General features: G+C 36.2%; 1 protein-coding gene across 1 annotated transcript in view; it reads left to right on the forward strand.

The window, feature by feature from the left end:
- LOC130247965 (AT-rich interactive domain-containing protein 1B-like) overlaps positions 1 to 20328 on the forward strand; it is a 40678-nt gene extending 20350 nt beyond the window's left edge. The window contains exon 3 of the mRNA XM_056481482.1: positions 20173 to 20328. Within this exon, the coding sequence (XP_056337457.1) occupies positions 20173 to 20328 (156 nt within the window). The remainder of the gene's footprint in view (positions 1 to 20172) is intronic.

The raw sequence follows: 20328 nt of genomic DNA on the forward strand, positions 1-20328 counted from the left end.
CATGATGACAGTAAATAATATTTGACTAGATATTTTTCAAGACACTTTTATACAGCTTAAAGTGACATTTAAAGGCTTAACTAGGTTCATTAGGTTAACTAGGCAGGTTAGGGTAATTAGGCAAGTTACTGTAAAATGATGTTCTGTAGACTATTGAAAAAAAACATAGCTTAAAGGGGCTAATATTTTGACCTTTAATTAATCCTTAAAAAATTAAAACTGCTTTTATTCCAGCCGAAATAAAACAAACATGACTTTATCCTGAAGAAAAAATATTATCAGACATACTGTGGTAATTTCCTTGCTCTATTAAACATAATTTGGGAAATACTTAAAAAAAATAAAATAAATACAATTCAAACGGGGGCTAATAATTCTAATTTCAACTGTACACCCTGCTGCTGCCGTATAGATTGGAGTGTTATTAAATATTTGTGTCTCATTTGACATCTCTTCATTAACTGTACACTGCACCTGCAGCTACTGGCATTTGAAACAGCCTATGAAGTATTGTAGGTATCGCCACAGTAGGACTTATTTGTATGTTGTTTGTCTTAAACTGGAAAAGTCTTGGTTAACCCCCATAGTGTACACCAGTAAACCGTCTTTAGGTGTTTTATTATTCTAAAGTTCCTCTGCATTTCCACCTGCAGCACTGACGCTGAGAATGATTATGTGCTGAAGGCTCAACATCCTGTTTGTAAAGACTAATATTTTATTCCATCTCATTTCTTAAGCAAAGATGCTGATGCCAAATTGTACACTAAACTACCATTACATATTACTGGTCTTAACACTGTGCAGTATACTATTTTCAGTGATTGTTGACTTGCTCTCAAATCTAACCATGCCATTTGTCAGTTATTTTCTTTGGGCCCTATCATACACCCGGGGCAATAAGGCGCAAGATGTGTTTGGCGCGATTTTCAGACCAATGCAACCCTAATTTTCCCATTTTGTGCCACGTTGTGTAAATAGTAAATCCATTTGCGCCACTTTGTGGACTCATGGGTGTTTCAGTCTAGACAGGAGGTGTTCATTTTTGGAGCGTTGCTGTTTTGAGGAACTAAAATAGACTGCGACAGTCAAGTGCAGAGCGCGTTAGTTATGCGCCTTAAAAGCACACACATTGCTTAATACACACAGGATGTACAGCAATACGGAAATATCTTTACAAATAAAAAAGAATTAAAGGATTAAAATATGACGAAAATGATTATTGTCTACATAAATATAAAACCATTGCCTCCATGCCTTCATCTCGGGGGGCTTTTTTCAGTTTATTCATGACAATTTGTTTTTGTATAATGTTATTAATAATATCGATATTATTTGTTACATGCATATTTATGTTTGCTTTAATAAAAAAAAGTTTAGATTTGTCCACCTGTTGGATTTTGGAGATGTCTGCATCACCTATAAAAACAGGACATGTGTTTGGATAAAACTCGCTTATATATCATATAACACACTTCATTATTATTGTTCATTTATTTGTTTGCTGGAAATTAGAACTGAATTTAGAAATAGTTTTGAAACAAATCTAACAAACTTAACAAACGAAATATATAGGCTAATGGATGTCTTCAGTGGAGTGTGTTATGAACACCGTTTCCTTATTCACAAAAGTAAAGAAGTAAAGAGAAAGTAAAGAGGCTGAATAAAGGAGGCTCATTCTTTATTCTCACTACTGATGGTCTCTTCAACTGTTTTCTCGCTAGTGAAGCATTCAGTTTTTCCGTTCAGTTAATCCACTTACAAAGTCACCATATAAATAGCAAATGCGCCATGGTGCCACACAACTGACTCTTAAAGGGAATGGGAGATGACACTCTGATTGGTTTAATGCATGTTATGCTCAAAACACACCCATAACTCATTAAGAGAATAAGTACAACCCTGTTAGACCATGCACTGGGGCACAGAGCGTATTTTTCCATACTTAAAATAGCAAAAGTTATTCAGACACGCCCTTAATGCTTTAGACTCTGCACCTAGATCGTTAAAATAGAGCCTGTGTTGCATAATTTCCATCCATACTCCAAGCATTGATGACCTTCTTAATCAGTTTTCTGTTCAGATTTCAAACCTGAGAAAGCATCTGAAGCCCCATTTTGATGAACGTATTTTACAAAGTATTTTGCAGTATTTTAAAATACAAAAATGCAAGACACAAGATATTTTAATACAAAACCCATTTTCATAAACCCCATAAAATACAAATGACAAAATACTATTTTGTATTTCAAATACGTATTTCAAATACATGTATCATAAATACTGCTCAGTGCCCATCCCTGAGCACAAGCAATGTCCTTGAATTGGGTCACGTTCAGAGGCCGTCATCCTTGAACCAATCATCCTTGAGCGGCCGTCATCCTTGAACCAATCATCCTTGAGCGGCCGTCATCCATCCATTGTAAGCTGCTTGCTGTTCTGTTTGTTCCATTGCTCCCATTGTTAGATGTTTGCTCCAATTTTCTTCAACCGTCTAAAGCGCGTCAAACGCACAAAACACCCAGTTCACGCCATGCTATTCACTCGATTTGCGCCACAGGATGTCTAATCGCATCTTTGCATTGGCTTCACATGTAAATCACTCACGCTTCATCCGCGTCTGCTTACTGAACAGGCTTCCATGTAGTGTTAATTGTGAGGGTGCAGGTGAGATGTCATTTTTCGAGAGACACTCAAATACATCACGTACGCTGCATATGCAATGTCTATAAGTCATGTAAAACAATTCATTGCAAACTGAAATAAATATAATTTGATTATATGGTTTGGAATTAGGTGTTTTATGAGATTATTAACGTTTTTTGCGATTATTTTGCATTTAAATTAAGAATTTGCAGGATCGCAAAAATGTTCGACTTTATTCACATAAAAACTCATGCATTCCCACAAACAAATCAATGTAAGGAAAACACTGTCACTGTTTTGAAGGAGAATATAATGAGTGAATTGCTGCTAATTCTAGTACTCACTAGCCTGCAGAAATTGTTTTATTTTCTCCTGGTAGACTTTCGATGACACATTATAAAGGCAAACATACTGACCTTCTTTCTTCACGTCTGTTTTACGTCCACCTAGCAGCACAGCCCTCACATTTTGGCTATTTAAAATCTGTGTACGTAAGAAATTCTGTTCTTTTATTGGTCAAAGTCTCTCATATAACAAAAAGTTGTGCTGGATGACAGGGAAAAAATTAAACATACCAGACTTTCTGTGTTAACTTGCAATGAATCTTCATTCCCAATACCTATCAGTCTTTTATACATTCTCATATCATTCCTACGTCAAGCAAATAGTGCCAAAATTGGGTGAAAAAAAACAAGTAGTCTGATCAGGGCTTTTGGGGAAGATCTTTGAATAATTAGTCCAAAAATGATTATTGTGGTGGACAATAGGCAGTCATATCTATACAATTGACACAATCTAGTAGTTTGTGTGAAAGTAAAAGATTTCACAATGCAAATTTCGCAACATAGTGTGGTCATCCTGATTTGACCAACAGTAAAGCTGCTTGGTTGAAAGATTCCTTCTGTATAAGCTGTGCATCATATGTTTCTGTGTAATTGACAACAGGCAACGGTTGTGAAATTTCACTGGAATTTCTTAATCTTACAGAAAAAGTAACAAATCATTTTCTGAATCACTCACAATTGTGAGCGAAATGGACATGGTGTGATTATTACTTCTGATATTCTGAATTGTGGCTTAAATCAGTTGTCAGTATTGCTCAATATTAGTTATAGTAATTACATATACACAAAGTTTTTCATTAATCAATATTATTTAAATATGAAAGAAAACAATGTACTTTTATGCACGTAACTAGGGCTAGGCGCTAAGTAATCTCATAATCTGATAACAATAAATAACACGATATCAATTAATAGTTTATATTGACCACATGTAAAGGACTTATTACTTTTTACATTCTAAAGTATACACTCAGAAATGTACTCATTCATACAGTGCGTCCGGAAAGTATTCATAGCTTCTTTTTCCACATTTTTTTTGTTACAGCCTTATTTATTTATTTCCTCAAAATTCAACACACAATACCCCATAATGACAATGTGAAAAAGATTTTTTTAAATTGTTGCAATTTTTTTTTTAAATAAAAAACTTAAAAAATTACATGTACAGAAGTATTCACAGCCTTTTGCCATGAAGCTCTAAATTGAACTCAGGTACACTCTGTTTCCACTGATCATTCTTGAGATGTTTCAGCAGCTTAATTGGATTTCATATCTGGTAAATTCAGTTGATTGGACATGATTTGAAAAGGCATACACCTGTCTATATAAGGTGCCAAGGTTGACAGTGCATGTCAAAGCACAAATCAAGCATAAAGTCAAATGAATTGTCTGTAAAACTTTTAGACAGGATTGTCTAAAGGCACAAGGCTGGGGAAGGTTACAGAAAAATTTCTGCTGCTCTGAAAGTTCCAATGAGCACAGTGACCGATACATCCATTAGTGGAAGATGTTTGTAACCACCAGGACTCTTCCTAGAGCTGGCCAGCCATCTAAGCTGAGTAATCGGGGGAGAAGGGCCTTAGTCAGGGAGGTGATCAATAACCTGATGGTCACTCTGTCTGAGCTCCAGCGTTCTTCTGTGGAGAGAGGAGAACCTTACAGAAGGACAACCATCTGTGCAGCAATCCACCAATCAGGCTTGTATGGTAGAGTGGCCAGACGGAAGCCATTCTCCGCCTGGAATTTGCCAAAAGGCATGTGAAGGACTCTCAGACCATAAGAAACTAAACTCTCTGGTCTGATGAGACTAAAATTTAACTCTTTGGAGTGAATGCCAGGCATTATGTTTGGAGAAAACCAGGCACCGCTCATCACCTAATACCATCCCTACAGTGAAGCATGGTGATGGCAGCATCATGCTGTGAGGATGGTTTTTAGCAGCAGGAACTAGAAGACTAGTCAGGATAGAGGGAAAGATGAATGCAGCAATGTACAGAGACATCCTGAATGAAAACCTGTTTCAGGGTGCTCTTGACCTCAGACTGGGGCGACGGTTCATTTTCCAGCAGGACAATGACCCAAAGCACACCGCCAAAATATCAATGGCCTGACTTCACAACAACTCTGCGAATGGCCTTGAGTGGCCCAGCCACTATTGAACACCTCTGGAGAGAGACCTGAAAATGGCTGTACACCGTCGCACCCCATCCAACCTGATAGAGCTTGAGAGGTATGCCAAGTGTGCCAAGCTTGTGGCATCATATTCAAAAAGACTTGAGGCTGTAATTGCTGCCAAAGGTGCATCAACAAAGTATTGAGCAAAGGATGTGAATACTTATGTACATGTGATTTTTCAGGTTTTTTATTTTAAAAATGTTTTCTGCAATTTCCAAAAATCTTCTTTCACATTGTCATTATGGGGTGTGTAGAGTTTTGAGGAATTTAATTAATTTAATCCATTTTGGAATAAGGCTATAACATAAAATGTGGAAAAAGTGAAGCGCTATGAATACTTTCCGGATGCACTGTATATGATCATATTTCTCACATTATTTAGGTCTTCAGTGAAAATGTCTTATTAAAAATGTACAATCATGAAATAAATATTACTAAAAAATGAAATACTTTCAAACTAAAGATTACAGGTTTGCATTATAAAAATAAAAAACATACCTAAATAAAATACAAAATGTGAACACCGTACACTGTAAAAAAAACTACACGGTTCGACACAATTCATTCAGGTTGTTTCAACACAAATTGATTAAGTTAACTTAATATGTTTAATTAGATTGAACATAAAACAATTAAGTTGTCCCAGAAAATCTGAAGAGTTCTTTTGTTTCAGCTCATTTTACATAAGTAGTTTGAACAAGCAGCAAAATCATTTTTTGTGTACTTTCAAGATTACAACTTTCTCACCAGGGTGTTTTTTCATGTTTCCCCATAATGGCAAATACATTTCAAAATGTATTACCGTAAACAGTGTATTTTGTGACTCTACAAATGAAACTATAGAGCTAAACTTGAAACATTAGATTTTTTATTTTGTCCATAAGATATATATAGTCATATCAGCTAGGGCTGTGTGATAGGGGCAAAAAATGAAGATTTTCTTGAACAATATTGCGATTTTGATTTTAATCATGATTTTGTTACAGACAGACAGAATCTGTGTTTACAGTGTGAATCTGAAACATATTTCAAAAGAAAAAACAATTAGATCTTTATCAAAGACCTGCAAGATGTCTCTAAAACAGACAAAAAATAAAATAAAAATCACCTAGTAAAGCTGTAACAAATTGTCTCTAGAACAGACCTATGGCAAAACAAATGTGTGTGTGTATGTGTGTGTATGTTCTGCTTGACCAAATATCAGAAGTTGTTGCGTGTGTGTTCACAGATTTGTTTTGTCATGCATAGGTCATGGACCTCTTTGTGACGCTGTCGTGAAATTGGCCATTCACATATCTTATCTTTTGCGTGCACAAGTGAGAGCAGCCCGCACACGTAGGCCAGGTGCGCCCAGCTGAAAACATCTACTTTCAGACAAACTTTAAATTTTACTTTTCAGAATGCCTCATCGCAAGTCACGTAACAAGACCTGAATGATTAGCTTCATACTTTGAATGGAATATACATATTTCGGTTACCTCAGACAAACACAAGACACCTAAACACCAAGTGCTTCTTAACATACAAAACATACATAAAACTTGTATCAGAACTGCAGCAATGTTTTGTTGGGTTGTTGTCCTCTGAGAAAACGGTTGATGGTTACCGAGCAACGACAAAGGAGCGACTGCAAAGCACGTTGAAAATGTTGAGGGAAGTGACATGCTCGCGCTTTCCATGCGCTTTTAGACGTAATATATGACTGGCTTACAAATCACCTGGTTCTGCTATACATCAGCCTTCCTGTATTCAAAGTAACTTAATCACATACCACAGATGTTAACTTTTTTGGCACCAAGTCCTGTGCTGAACTCACCATCCCTGTATACGCAGACTATTCAGTCTCCTGTTCTCGTGCTCTGTTTAGGTGCGCTGTGTTACAATTGGTTCAGACAGCATACTGTGGGAAAATCAAGCTGTAAGGCAATTTGGAAATCGCGCATCTTCAGATCACAATTTCGATATGATTTCAATTAATCACACAGCCATAGCTATTAACTAGCTATTAGCATGTTGTAGGGCTGCACGATTTTGGAAAAATTGAACATTGCGCTATTTTTTATTCTGCGATTGATATATTATGATATGAATACAATTTCACTAGATGTGTCGAATAACTATTTGGTAAACATTTTTAATTTTAGATTGATTGGGATGATTCTATAGGGGAGTGCATATGCATGAAATATAAGAAACAATCTACAAGCATAGATAAATTCAAAAATAGAATATAGAAAATATATAAACAGTGTTTGATTGTTTTTCGCGGAGTGGGACTGGATTCATGTATACAGTAATTGACTAATCAAATGTAAAATAATACTGCATAATCTTCATTTTCTAAAGAATTCAATAGAACTTTTTGTTATTAATTTGTCAAAGTTAACAGTAAAATTTCTTAGGCCTGAATGCTTTTTAAACCCTCACATCCACAGGCCTCAAAAAACATTTGCGAAACATGAAGTATAATCCAGACTCAACATTGCGTATACCTGCAATTTAAACAATTGCGAATGTTAACATTGCGATTTTAATGCTGAAACGATATATTGTGCAGCCCTACTGCTGCATAGTTGAGCAGATGCCATTGAAATGAATGGGAATACTAACAGACAGACTTGTATAGCCATTGTAGACATCTTCGCTCAGACATATTTTAGAAAACAGCGACGCGTGTAATCGAGACTGTGTGTAGTGAAGTGCTTGGGTTCACGTACCCGAGTGCGTTTTGGACCTTAGAAACACAAACTGCTATTTCAGCTATCAGCCACTTTCTTTTCATTACCTCCAGATCCATTACACTGATCTTTGGTCAGCTATACTGACACGAGATCAGCAGGACAGCAGTCGTGTGCAGTTTCTTCCTGTGATTGCCCCTGGGTACGGACGTGACCTTTTTAGAACGAAAGATCAGAATCAGCAATCTCCTCCTGGCACGGTGGAATGTCGGGAGAGGCACTAATCAAGAAAGACATCACCGAACACGGCCAGCACATAATGAGATCATTACAGGAGAGAGTTTTGGGGTAATCTCTAACCCGAGGGGTGCACGATGCATTCGTGCAGCTGTTAGTTGTCTGCGTTCTTGTCCAAGAGGGACCCTATAATGACTTTTATCTGACGGCAGACCCTAGATGACCAGAGGATGGTGTTTTTTTTAAACACAACTCTACCTGAAATTGGATGTTTCGTCTGGCCTGATACCAAGGGGACCCTGCTGTTATTTGTGATTTATTTATATTGATCTTCTGGTTACTTCTGTTTTGGACAGATAACTTACTTACAAAAAAGTACACAGCCTAAGGGAAACGCCATTTTTAGTAAGAGCAAAATGCAGACATAATGTCAGACATACTTATAAAGGATTGTTTTGTGTATTGTAACTACAAACTCGTAACATTTCACTGTTGTGTCATTGAAGTAAACATTCGTGTGAGTATTATTTGAAATAAAATGCTGCATTTACACTGCATGGTTCAAGTGATTGTATTCTAGGGACGCAAGGATTATAGATTTTGATTGTACAATTATAGTTTGAGAAATAATCACGGTTTAATGGTTATCATGATGATTATCAGTTCATTAATTACCACTAATAACTACTAATTTAGAAAATCACATGAAAACTCCTTATATATTTAAAGTGTTATTTATTGCTGCTCAGTAGCCAATTAAAATAGCACCGTATAATAATAAAAATATAATAATAATAAAAACAAGCAATAGCAAAGGTTTGTGGCATTTAAACATAAGTCATAATTTTACACTGAAAATAAATTAATTAATAAATACAAATAAGAATAAATAAAAATATGTGTTTGTCTAATTTGAATCTAAGCTACATATTAGCTCAGTATTTCCCTTTTAAATAGTACAAATGTAGTTAACGGCTGCTGAGCCTTGGTCTGAAAGACAATTTTGATCAACTACATTACAAAATTGTTCGATATTTTTCATTTTGTATTTTTTTTTCTCTTTAGTAGTAGAAATGTGTATGTTCCAAACAAAGTATGAAGGTGATCAGTCTAGTTCTTGTCATGTGACTCGCGGTGCACTCATGGCAGTCTTTCAACTAGGTGTGCCTGGAAAGCGTGAGCGTCTCCCACAATATGTGCACGCAAGGCGCGCCTCTATTGGAAATAACAAACTTGCATGCGCAAAAGATGCAATATGTGAACAGCCCTTAGTTAATAGCCTCAGCCATAGTTAATCCAGTAGGATTATAGATTTTGCTTGTACTATTATAGTTTGAGGAATGATCACGGTTTCTCGGTTATCACGATTATTATCAATTCATTAATTACATGAATTAATTACAAAACTAATAGTTTAGAAAATCACATGAAACTCCTTATATTTTAAAGTGGTATTTATTGCTGCTCAGTAACCAAATAAAATAGCACAAAATAATAAAAAAACTAGCAATAGTCCATTTCTCTTTGGACTTTGAAAATACGTGAAAAAAGGTTTGTGGCATTTAAACACAGGTAATAATTTTACACTGAAAATAAATGAATAAATAAATAAATACAAATAAGAATAAATAAATAAATTGTATTTGTCTAATTTGAATCTAAGCTACATATTAGCTTAGTATTTCCCTTTTAAATAGAACAATGTAGTTCAACGGCTGCTTGAACCTCGGTCTGAAAGACACTTTTGATCAAACTACATTACAAAATTGTTTGTTATTTTTCATTTTGTATTTTTTTTGTAAATGTGTATGTTCCATACAAAGTATGAAGGTGATCAGTCTAGTTCTTGTCAATGTGGACTCGCGGTGCACTCATGGCAGTCTTTCAACTAGGCGCGCCTGGAAAGCGTGAGCGTCTCTCACAATATGTGCACGCAAGATGCCACCATTGGAAATAATAAACTTGCATGCGCAAAAGACGCAATATGTGAACGGCCCTTAGTTAATAGCCTCAGCCATAGTTAATCCATTGTGCATGGTTATTAGCCTCTGTGTACAGCTCAGAACTTAAAACTCACGCACAGTTGCCATAACGTAGAAATGCGATGTTGAGAAGCCTACTCGTTGCATCCCTACTCAATTCTAATTGTTTTTTCTCCCATGGGGCACAGATCTGACATGGCCCATGTACAAGTAAGCAAGAAAAAAAACACATTCAGATTCAGGCCTTGTTCATATGTGGAAACTTATCCAATATGAACTGGGTCAGTACCCTCATGTCTGCAGTGTAAGGGACCGATCACACCAAATGTGCTTTTTTGGTGCATATTTTGAACTGTTTACTAATGGCCGCGAGCGTTTTGGGTGCATTTTAACTGTTTGCTGTGCCTTGAATTTTTCTGTTCCGTGCTGTGCACTTACAGTTGAAGAAAGTAAACTGAGCGGAAAAAAACGTGTTACGTCAGTCTTGTCTTTTTCATTCTCCAATCAAATGAAAGCAGAGGCGGGGTTTCCGTTGAGGTGACTGCCGTATTTGTGTTGTCAAGACAACTATACAGACTTTTAAAGATGGAGGAGAGACTCGTGGTCGCTGTTTCAAGTTATCCAGGGCTGGATGACTTTACAAATCTTGAATATCACAATATTATTAAATACTACAATTATATAACATAATATAACAATATCAACAGTAACACTCTTGCAAAATATGTAGCTGATTCAGTCGTTGCCTAGTGACATAAAAAAGCACACTGCACTGCTTTTCTTGCCTCGCATTTTTGGAACGTAAAAAGCACGTTCGGTGTGATCGGCTCCTAAAGACTGATTTATACTTTTGCATCGAGTGATCTGCGTGACCCACGGTGCCTGCCTTGCGTGTAGCTGTGCATTTATACTTCTGCGCGCTGTTTGTGCAATAACACTTTCGAACGCTAGCTGGCAGTAGGTTTTTATGTTTCTCTGTGTTGTTTCTTCGTGGGTGTAGTTTAAAGTAGCTCAAACATGCTCATTCAGAGGCGGGAACCAGCGGACATGTGACAACTTTAATCATAAGGTAAACACAAAACAAAAGTTTTCATCTGGATGCATCATTGCGACGTGTAGTCTCAAAAGTCATTTTTTGAGAGGTGCATGTCAGCCTTGGTGTCCGGAGGCTGCACCGGACCCATTGCGCAAGTGCTTGACGCAGAAGTATAAATCAGCCTTAAGAAAGTAGATTGATTTTTCACCTGTCAATGCGAGCTGCGCATCATAAAAACCTCAGTGAATGACATCAACTCTGACGCTTTCATTTCGGAACAGATTTAAGCAGTATTTCAAATCTTATATCTCATACACAAGGAATTAAAAAAGCTTTTATATTGTGTAGTAAACAAGTATTTAAGCATGCTAACAAGAGAGAGCAAGAGATCGCAACATCCGCCATGTAACCAATATAAACTAATATAAAACTGTTGCATTCATCGCATGCATAAATCACACCATGGAAATTACATTAAGATGCCCATTGGTTTAAAAAGGCCTAGAATTAAAGATGGCCACTTTTCTGTAATAACTATATTACAACAACTTGTCAAAAAGAATTTTAAAAACTAACCCTCGAACAGATTAAATACAGGAATGGAGAAAAGAGCGCTCTTATTATCAGCTGTCTGTCAGCACCCAATCTTTTTTTTTCCTGGTCATTACACCTTTGCCATGTGCTGTGTAAATGCAGACAATGGATATGAGTCACTTTTAAAAGATAATGTAAGCGGGTCATCATAAAAAAAAGAGACCAGCAAATTTGAATTCAGTTCAGTCCCTTTAGGCTGCATTTACACTGCAGATCTTGATGGTCATTTCTGATTTGTGACTGTATCCAATTTTTTTATGATGGTTTCTTTTGTTCAGTCAACTGATATTTAGCTAAATATCATTTTTGTTATCAAAATGTGCAAAAACTCGATTCACCATTTCTGATTTTCCACCCAAACACTTATCAGTGGGTCTTGGTCTTCCTTCGTGAACACAATATACTGTTATTTTCTGTTATTTTTTAGCCTGAGAGAGATTGACAGCTCTAACATTAGTGAATGACAGCAAAGAATACTCCGCTAAATGCTCATATCAGGCAACAGAAAGGTAGTTGTCAACTAAATAAGTTGTTGATACAGCTCATAGGAACCAAATATGCCCTCAAATTTCAGTTTTAAAGTAGGGCTGCAATATCAATTTTTTTAAACCAATAATAGATAAATAAAGAACACCACTATCTAAAAACATGTAGTTCTGTTTAAATATGAAAAGTTACTGACACCAATATTATTTTTTTGATAATTTCATCTGTCAATTTACCCCCCCCCCCACTCCCACAAACAGTAATGGTAAACACCATAAAATCAAAACTCATCGTGCTTAATGAGCCTATGGAATGAAGAGCAGGTGCGTGGCTGGGGGCCGCAGGTCCTGACAGGTGTTTTGAATGTTCCGTAAGAGGACCATTTTGATAGGTCCTATCAAAACACAATCATCAGAAGCCATCAACCCCTGCGAGGCACTGACCATCTGACCGACCACTCACCTGCCCTGCTGTCCATGGGTCTGACAAGCACAGTACATGGCAAAGAAACAGATTAAATGTGCTGTTTGTTATTGCACACAATCTCTTTGTGGGATTTCAGAGCAATTGCTCGCAGTCCTTTTAAATCCGCTTTTTTTTTCTTTATTCAGTGATGGAAAGACTGGAAGTGCACAGTTATTATTTATTGTCCCCTCAAATGCTGTATGGACAAATAACGAATTCTAAAGAATGAGGTTTAAGTCCATTTCAATCTAACTTTTTTTATGTTCTTATCGAAACCAAAACCATTTTATTTAATGATCAATGAAAACAATGACCACATTTATTTAATAACCAACACTCAGATAACAGAATTCTATTACAATTTGTGGTTGATTTATAAACCTTTAAAGGCTGTGCCTGATATAAAACTTTGTTTTTTTCAAACATTTAATATTAACGATGCAAACAAGTTATGTAATGCGTAATGGATATCTGAGGTATCCTGACACATTCTTTAGCTGACCTGTTGAAGTTTTAGAAGTTATTCATTTTCCTGCTATAACTAGTTTGTAGAGAGGAAGAGATGACTGTCTCACATGTGTTATGTTTAGTTATTAGTTTAATGCTTCAAGAATTCGTACTGTCATGTATGATGTTTTGGACATATGACTTAGTTTTGTTAGTCCCTCTCCATTGTTCACACAGCTGATGACCATATTAAGGTCTTTCATGTTGTGGTTCAGCCTGCCTTAAAGTTGTAGTTAGTAATGTTGTCAAAATTATGAGTTTGGTACTGAACTAATTTATCAGTTTACATATTTTGACCTGATTTTGTTATCGTACCAATATCGACAACATTATATATAGCATATATGCGACCGATACTAATATGGCTGCCTAATCCCTAACTATTAGTGTCAAAAGTATCGACTTCGTGTACTAATTGGCACTGAATTTTTAAAAACGTCCATTTGCTGTAAACATTTGAGCGTGTTCTTAAACATCGCTGATTGGCCATTGTGTTTACCTGCTCAGTAGAAATGACTGTAATTGAAAGTCATCAGTTCACCACTCCATCAATGTCCACCAAGTAAAAACACAGATACACGGACACTGGAAAATTTCAAAATTACGTTGATCAGCCGGTCTGTCTAAAAGCTGGCATATCAGCAATTCGTTGATGGATCAACTGATCTAAACTGCTTTGAAACGCTTCATGTCCCTGTATCTGTTTTTTCACTTAGTGAACAGGGGGAAGAGTGGTAGGGATAACATTTATGGCCAATCACAGACATTTCTATGAGCATGTGAACATAATGGCCAACTAGCGGTGTTTAAGAAATAAAAAAGTTTAAGAAATGTTAGCAGTAATGGACGTTTAAAAAAATTTCAGTTCCAATTGGTGCCTGAAGTCGATACTTTTGACAACACTTATAGTTAGGGATTAGACCGCAATATCAATATCGGTTGATACATGTTATATTTAATGTTATCGCTATTGGTCCAGTTAGAAAAAACAGGTTGATAAAATGTAAACTCAGAATTTATGTATTATTTCTAGTGGTTGAACAATTTCATGTGTTTGCTGCTGCCAGAATTCATGATATATCAGCTATATTTATTATTAACACTTTCAGTCCGATAACAAATTCAAAGTTATTTCTAATTGTTAAACAATTTTGTGTGCTTGGTACTGCCACTGGGGTTTTTATTGTCATCTCTAATAATAATCCACCTCTATTCGCTTGTTGCATTGACTTTGTATGTAATTAACTCATGCAAATTCTACATGTCTGTTGTGAATCAGCATTACATTCACAGATAAAGTAGCCAGACTTTTCTGTACATTTCTAGTTGGCCTTTTGTTAAAAATGAACACAGTCACGTTGTATCAGAAAATATACTTTATTCATGTACTGCTCATTTTTATTTTTTTATTTGTATTTTGATTTTGGTTAAAGTTCATTGTCTTTGTTTTTATTTATGCATTATTGTTTGTCAGGATTTAATGATTTAACTTATCAGGGTGTCCGTGGGTTCTTAAATAGTCCTTAAATATCTTAAATTTTAAAAATAAAATTTTAGGAGTTAAAAAGTCTTAAATTCACTAAAATGTAGTGTTGTAGGTCTGAAATCAATTTTGACAGGTCTTAATTTTTCTAAATGGAAGTAAAGCTACCCAATCGGGCTGAAACCCATTAACCAATAATTCATGTCAAAACCTTTTTGAATCATTTTTTACTGCAAAGAGATACAAAACAGCTGTTAGACATTTTACAGCCAATTCTCCAAATGAAATTCCCTAATCAGGGAAAGAAAACTAAAGCAACACATCCCTTTACACAATCTTTCATTAATACAGAACCTATTACAGAAGTAACTGGGCCATTAGAAAAAATCCTTAGAGTTAAGCCCTATATAAGTCTAAAATTTCATTAATAATTGTCTTAAAGGGTCTTAAAAAGTCTTAAATTTACTTGAAGAAACCTGTAGAAAGAAAGTTGGCCATAGAAGTGATTAGTTAATTCATAAAGTTCAGATATTTTTCTAGTTGTTTACTGTACGTGTTTACATTCTGTTTTTAGAGTCATACTGAAAAATGAGAAAAAATTATATTTATATATATTTATCAGCATGTAAATCCGCTATCGGCCTCAAAATCTGAAGGGTTTTGTATACAGTAAGTAAAAAATTCCATATCGATGCATCCTGAGTTATACTGTAACAGATAATTTAGAAGCTCAAGGTTAATCCTGCTTCTATTTTACAATTTTACTATGAAACCCTGCTCCAAAGTAAGGCTTTTAAGAATAAAGTTTTCTTTTTATCACCATTGATTGTTCTATGAAGAACTTTTAATACCCTAACTTTTAATATAATTGTCAAATGCAGACTGAAAACGTGTCAAATTAGGGTGAAGAAGAGACAGGTTCATTATTTTCCTTTCACAGCCCAAAAGGTCTATTTGGAAAAATAACTTGATTTGCAGCCAACAATATATAATGTTGAGGATGCGCAATATAGACTTTAACAGGTCATTCAACCACTAACAAACAAGCAAACAAATTATGAGGGAAAACATGAAGCAATATAACTTAACAATATAACAAAATAAACTGTAGTATGTGCGAAATATAGACAATGACATTCAATAGCACAATTAAAAAATGGTAACATCAATCTGTGAATTTTTATTTTTTTTTCTCCAACTTATTTTGGACAAACTAATATTTAAGCTACTTTTTAACTTCGTTTCCTTTTTAAGTAATAATGAAAAAAGACACCAGAAACAAAAGGATTATAAAAAAGGAAGAGGAAAAGGAAAGGGTCACCCGAGGCATTGTTGCCCAGAAGACTATGGTTTCGACTTACTTTCTAATGGAAAACGTGACGAAAAAAAAAGTGATTGAGAAATTATTTTTGCAGTGTAGATTAGGGTTTGTCCTTGCTTGACTTACATTTCCTCATTAAAGAAGCTCTGAGAACGCGGCTCTCAATACAATTCCCATCTGAGCCTCGTGAGTGTATGTGCACGTACCGTCGCTGACATACTTCTGCATGTATTAGAGAGATGAGCGGGAAAAAAAAACACATCATCATGGTTCGTGGATTTGTTTTCTGTTTGGTATGAATGACAAATGAGAATTACAGCGGATGAAGAGAGCGGGTAACGTGGGGCTCAGATGGGAGGACAGCGTGCCAATGGCAGCTGTTGCCTTGAAAAGCTCTTACATAAGAGCGTCACAATAACAGCTTGTCGTGAATCAAAAGAGGAGGGGGAACAGTTGTGGATTACTAAAGCACAAACACACCCACGGGGACCCTCTGTGTTCAGATGTATCCCATCATCCCTTGCTGGCTACGTTCACATAGTACCCGAGTACGGTCATCAGTGCTGTTCGGAGTCCTAAATATGATTGTTCATAGACAATTTAATTTAAAAAATTTAAAAAATACAACTGCTGCAAGAGAAACGATGTGATTATATGATGGTTCCCAGTGATATGGAGATTTACATTTAGACATAGACATACAGTTGAGGTCAGAATTATAAGACCCCCTAAATTATTAGCCCCCTTGCTTATTTTTTCCCCAATTTCTGTTTAACGGAGAGAAAATTTTTTTCAATACATTTCTAAACATAATAATTTTTGCCATGATGACAGTAAATAATATTTGACTAGATATTTTTCAAGACACATCTATACAGCTTAAAGTGACATTTAAAGGCTTAACGAGGTTCATTAGGCTAACTAGGTGAGGGTAATTAGGCAAGTTATTGTATACCGATGGTTTGTTGTATAGACAGTCGAAAAAAAAAATGCTTAAAGGGGCTAATAATTTTTACCTTAAAATGGTTCATAAAAAAATTAAAACTGCTTTTATTGTAGCTGAAATTAAACAAATAAGACTTTCACCAGGAGAAAAAATATTTTCAGACATAATGTAAAAATTTCCTTGCTCTGTTAAACATCATTTAGGAAATATTTAAAAAAGAAATAAAATATAAAGGGGGGCTAATGATTCTGACTTCAACTGTAGATGTACAGGGGTGGAACAATGAAACTGAAACACTGACCAATTTAGTGTTGGAGGTTTCATGGCTAAATTTGACCAGCCTGTTGGCCAATTTTCATTGATTGCACATTCCAACAGTAAGAACAGAGTGTAGGTTTAATTAGCAAAGTAATAGCACAGTTTTGCTTAAAATATTTAAAAGAGGACAAATTGTTGGTGCGCGTCTCGCTGGCGCATCTGTGACCAAGACAGCAAATCTTTGTGATCTATCAAGAGCCATGGTATCGAGGGTAATATCAACAAACCACTAATGCTGTGTTCACACCAGATGCAGGACGCGCGAATTAATCGCACTTTTTTGGTTTAATCGCTTCATTCGCGCATCAAATTCGCTTAATTCGCTTGTCAAATTCACTTCACACGGACGCGGATTTGCATCATGGGCAGGGATTCTGTCTGCCGCTAACATGGAATTTATTGAGATAGCAGCGTTTTTTATGTACTTTAGAAAGGCTGAAAAACAGCATATATTCATCAACTCCTCCAGAAACTATACCTGGATGATGGAGGCTTTCAGCAGTGCTTCAGACTGAACCGAGCCCAGTTTGATTTACTGTTGTCCGGTGTCAGCAAGAGTTTTTCCCCTCGGGACACCAACAACAGACACTACGTCAAAATCACACCCCTACAAGAGTAAGCTCCTGATTGGTTAACGCATCGTGAATGTGTGATAATATTCAAACTCGCGCAGCTTCATTCGCGCAATTCACGTCATTCTTGCCACCTCATTCGTGTGAAACTTGCCGCAGAATGTCTGTTCTCGTCTTTGCATTGACTTAACATGCAAATCACTTGCGCTTGACACTTCATCTGTGTCTGGTGTGAATGTAGCATAAACAGGACAAACCACATCCAACAGGAGTTACTGTGGTTCAAGAGGAAGTTGTCTGAAAGGGATGTCTGGGTGATAAAACAAAAACAAAGTACCAAAAAACATAAAATCACAGCTGCCCTAACTTACTGCAGAAAATAAATGTGCTCATCAACCCTCATGTTTCCATCAAAAACTCCACGGGGTCACTGTACATGGCTAGGCTACTATAGCCAAACATTTGGCCACTCATGCCAGTGCCAAACGTGAGTTGCAGTGGTACCATTAGTGAAAATATTGGGCTGTGGACAATGTAAAACATGTATTGTTCTCTGATGAGGATACCTTTACTGTCTTTCCCACATCTCAGAGAGTTATGGTGTGGAGAAGCCCCAAAAAAGCTTACAACCCAGACTGTTGTATGCCCAGAGTGAAGCATGGGGGGTGCATCAGTGATGGTTTGGGCTGCAAAATCATGCCATTACCTAGGCCCAATGCTTGAGCTAGATGGGCTGCCAAGGACCACCCAATGGTTTCCACATTGTATCCTGAAGGGGGTTTCGTATATCAGGATGATAATGCACCTAAACTCAAAGCAAGCCTGCTGACAGAGTGGCTTATGAACATGAAAGTGAAGTTGAACATCTCCCATGGCCTACAGAGTCACCAGAACTTAATATTATTGAGCCACTTTGGTGTGTTTTGGAGGAGCAAGTCAGGAAACTTTTTCCTCCACCAACATCACGTAATGACCTGACCACTATTTTTATAAACACAAAATGAATACTTGAATCAAAGTACTATAATGACAAATTTTTTAAATATCTGCTTAACAGCAATACATTATCAGTGTTTAGGACTGGAGTTTGTTGTTATATCATTAATTTTCAGATACATTCTATTGTAATATTCATAATTTTTGTAGTTAATTTATTGCTGTTTTTTTAGGACACACAGAGACAATTCATTAACAATTATATAGATTTTGTTTATTTCTATTATGTCTATTATTGTTTAAAAAAATAGATATTGCAGCCCTACTTTAAAACTGAACTTGAGGGCATATTTGGTTCCTATGAGCTGTATCAACAACTTATTTAGTTTGACAACTACCTTTCTGTTGCCTGATATGAGCATTTAGCAGAGTTCTTTTGCTGTCATTCACTAATGTTAGAGCTGTCAACCTCTCTCAAGGCTGAAAAAATAACAGAAAATAACAGTATATTGTGTTCAGGAAGGAAGACAAAGACCCACTGATAAGTGTTTGGGTGGAAAATCAGAAATGGTGAATCGAGTTTTTGCACATTTGTGATAACAAAAATGATATTTAGCATCTAATGTCTTTAAATTTAATAATTAAATCCTCAAAAGTAGATGTTGAAAACAAACTGACATTGTGGTATTGTTGGAAATGTTGGATTTTTTAAGAGATTACTTGATTTTTTCCCCATCATTTAACCATATCATGTGACTTGAGATTTTAATTGCACATCCAGAACATCAGAAGTAAAAGTAATTTATTTCTGTGAATCACTCCAAACTTTCATTTTCAGTGGATTGATTTAAATTTCTGATTCATCAGTTTGCCAGCGTCATCACTCAGAGGTTGTCATGAGAGTCCCTGAGAGATGGCCTAAATTTATTTTTAATTAGATTTTTTTACTATCATAATTAATGTTTTGTGGTTAAAATAATAGGTGAATTGGCTCCAGTAGCCTTTTTATCATAATGATAATTCCTCTTTTATGAAAGTAATTAATTAGCTTATATGTTTGAGAAATATATTGAAAATCAACAAAAAGGCACAATTGTTTTTATTAAAGCTACATTTTCCTGTTCATAAAAGTGCAAAACATTCAGCCTTTGTCCTTTACATGGTACAGGGAAATTTGAGAGTCACACCTGTTAGTAAATATAGTTGTCAACTCGGAACACCGCCTGTTTCTGCACTGTGAGAATCTTTTATTCCTGCCTCCAGACGTCACGCCCCAGATGCAGAAGTTTCAGATCGGATTAGAATTGTTAAGTAGTCAGTTAATGTTCCGGGGCGGATCACCATTTAAAATACTTCTCAGATTAATAGTAATAGTCTTTCTTGCCGTGACTTGCCATTCGAAGCGCCTGACAGGTTTGTCTGTGTTTTTCTGCTTTTCTCTATTAGCAGATGCCAGCTCAGTATGGGCCACAGGGAATGGGTGGCTACTGTCAGCAGGGGCAACCTCCGTATTTCAGCCCCCCCCCAACAACAGTCTGCGGCCCCCTCTCAACCCCCATGCCGCAGCGAGCTCCAACACAACAGGTAAGCATTGAGGCTACTTAA

The sequence above is a fragment of the Danio aesculapii genome, chromosome 20 (assembly GCF_903798145.1).
Source record: "Danio aesculapii chromosome 20, fDanAes4.1, whole genome shotgun sequence".
In the NCBI taxonomy this organism is placed as follows: domain Eukaryota; kingdom Metazoa; phylum Chordata; class Actinopteri; order Cypriniformes; family Danionidae; genus Danio; species Danio aesculapii.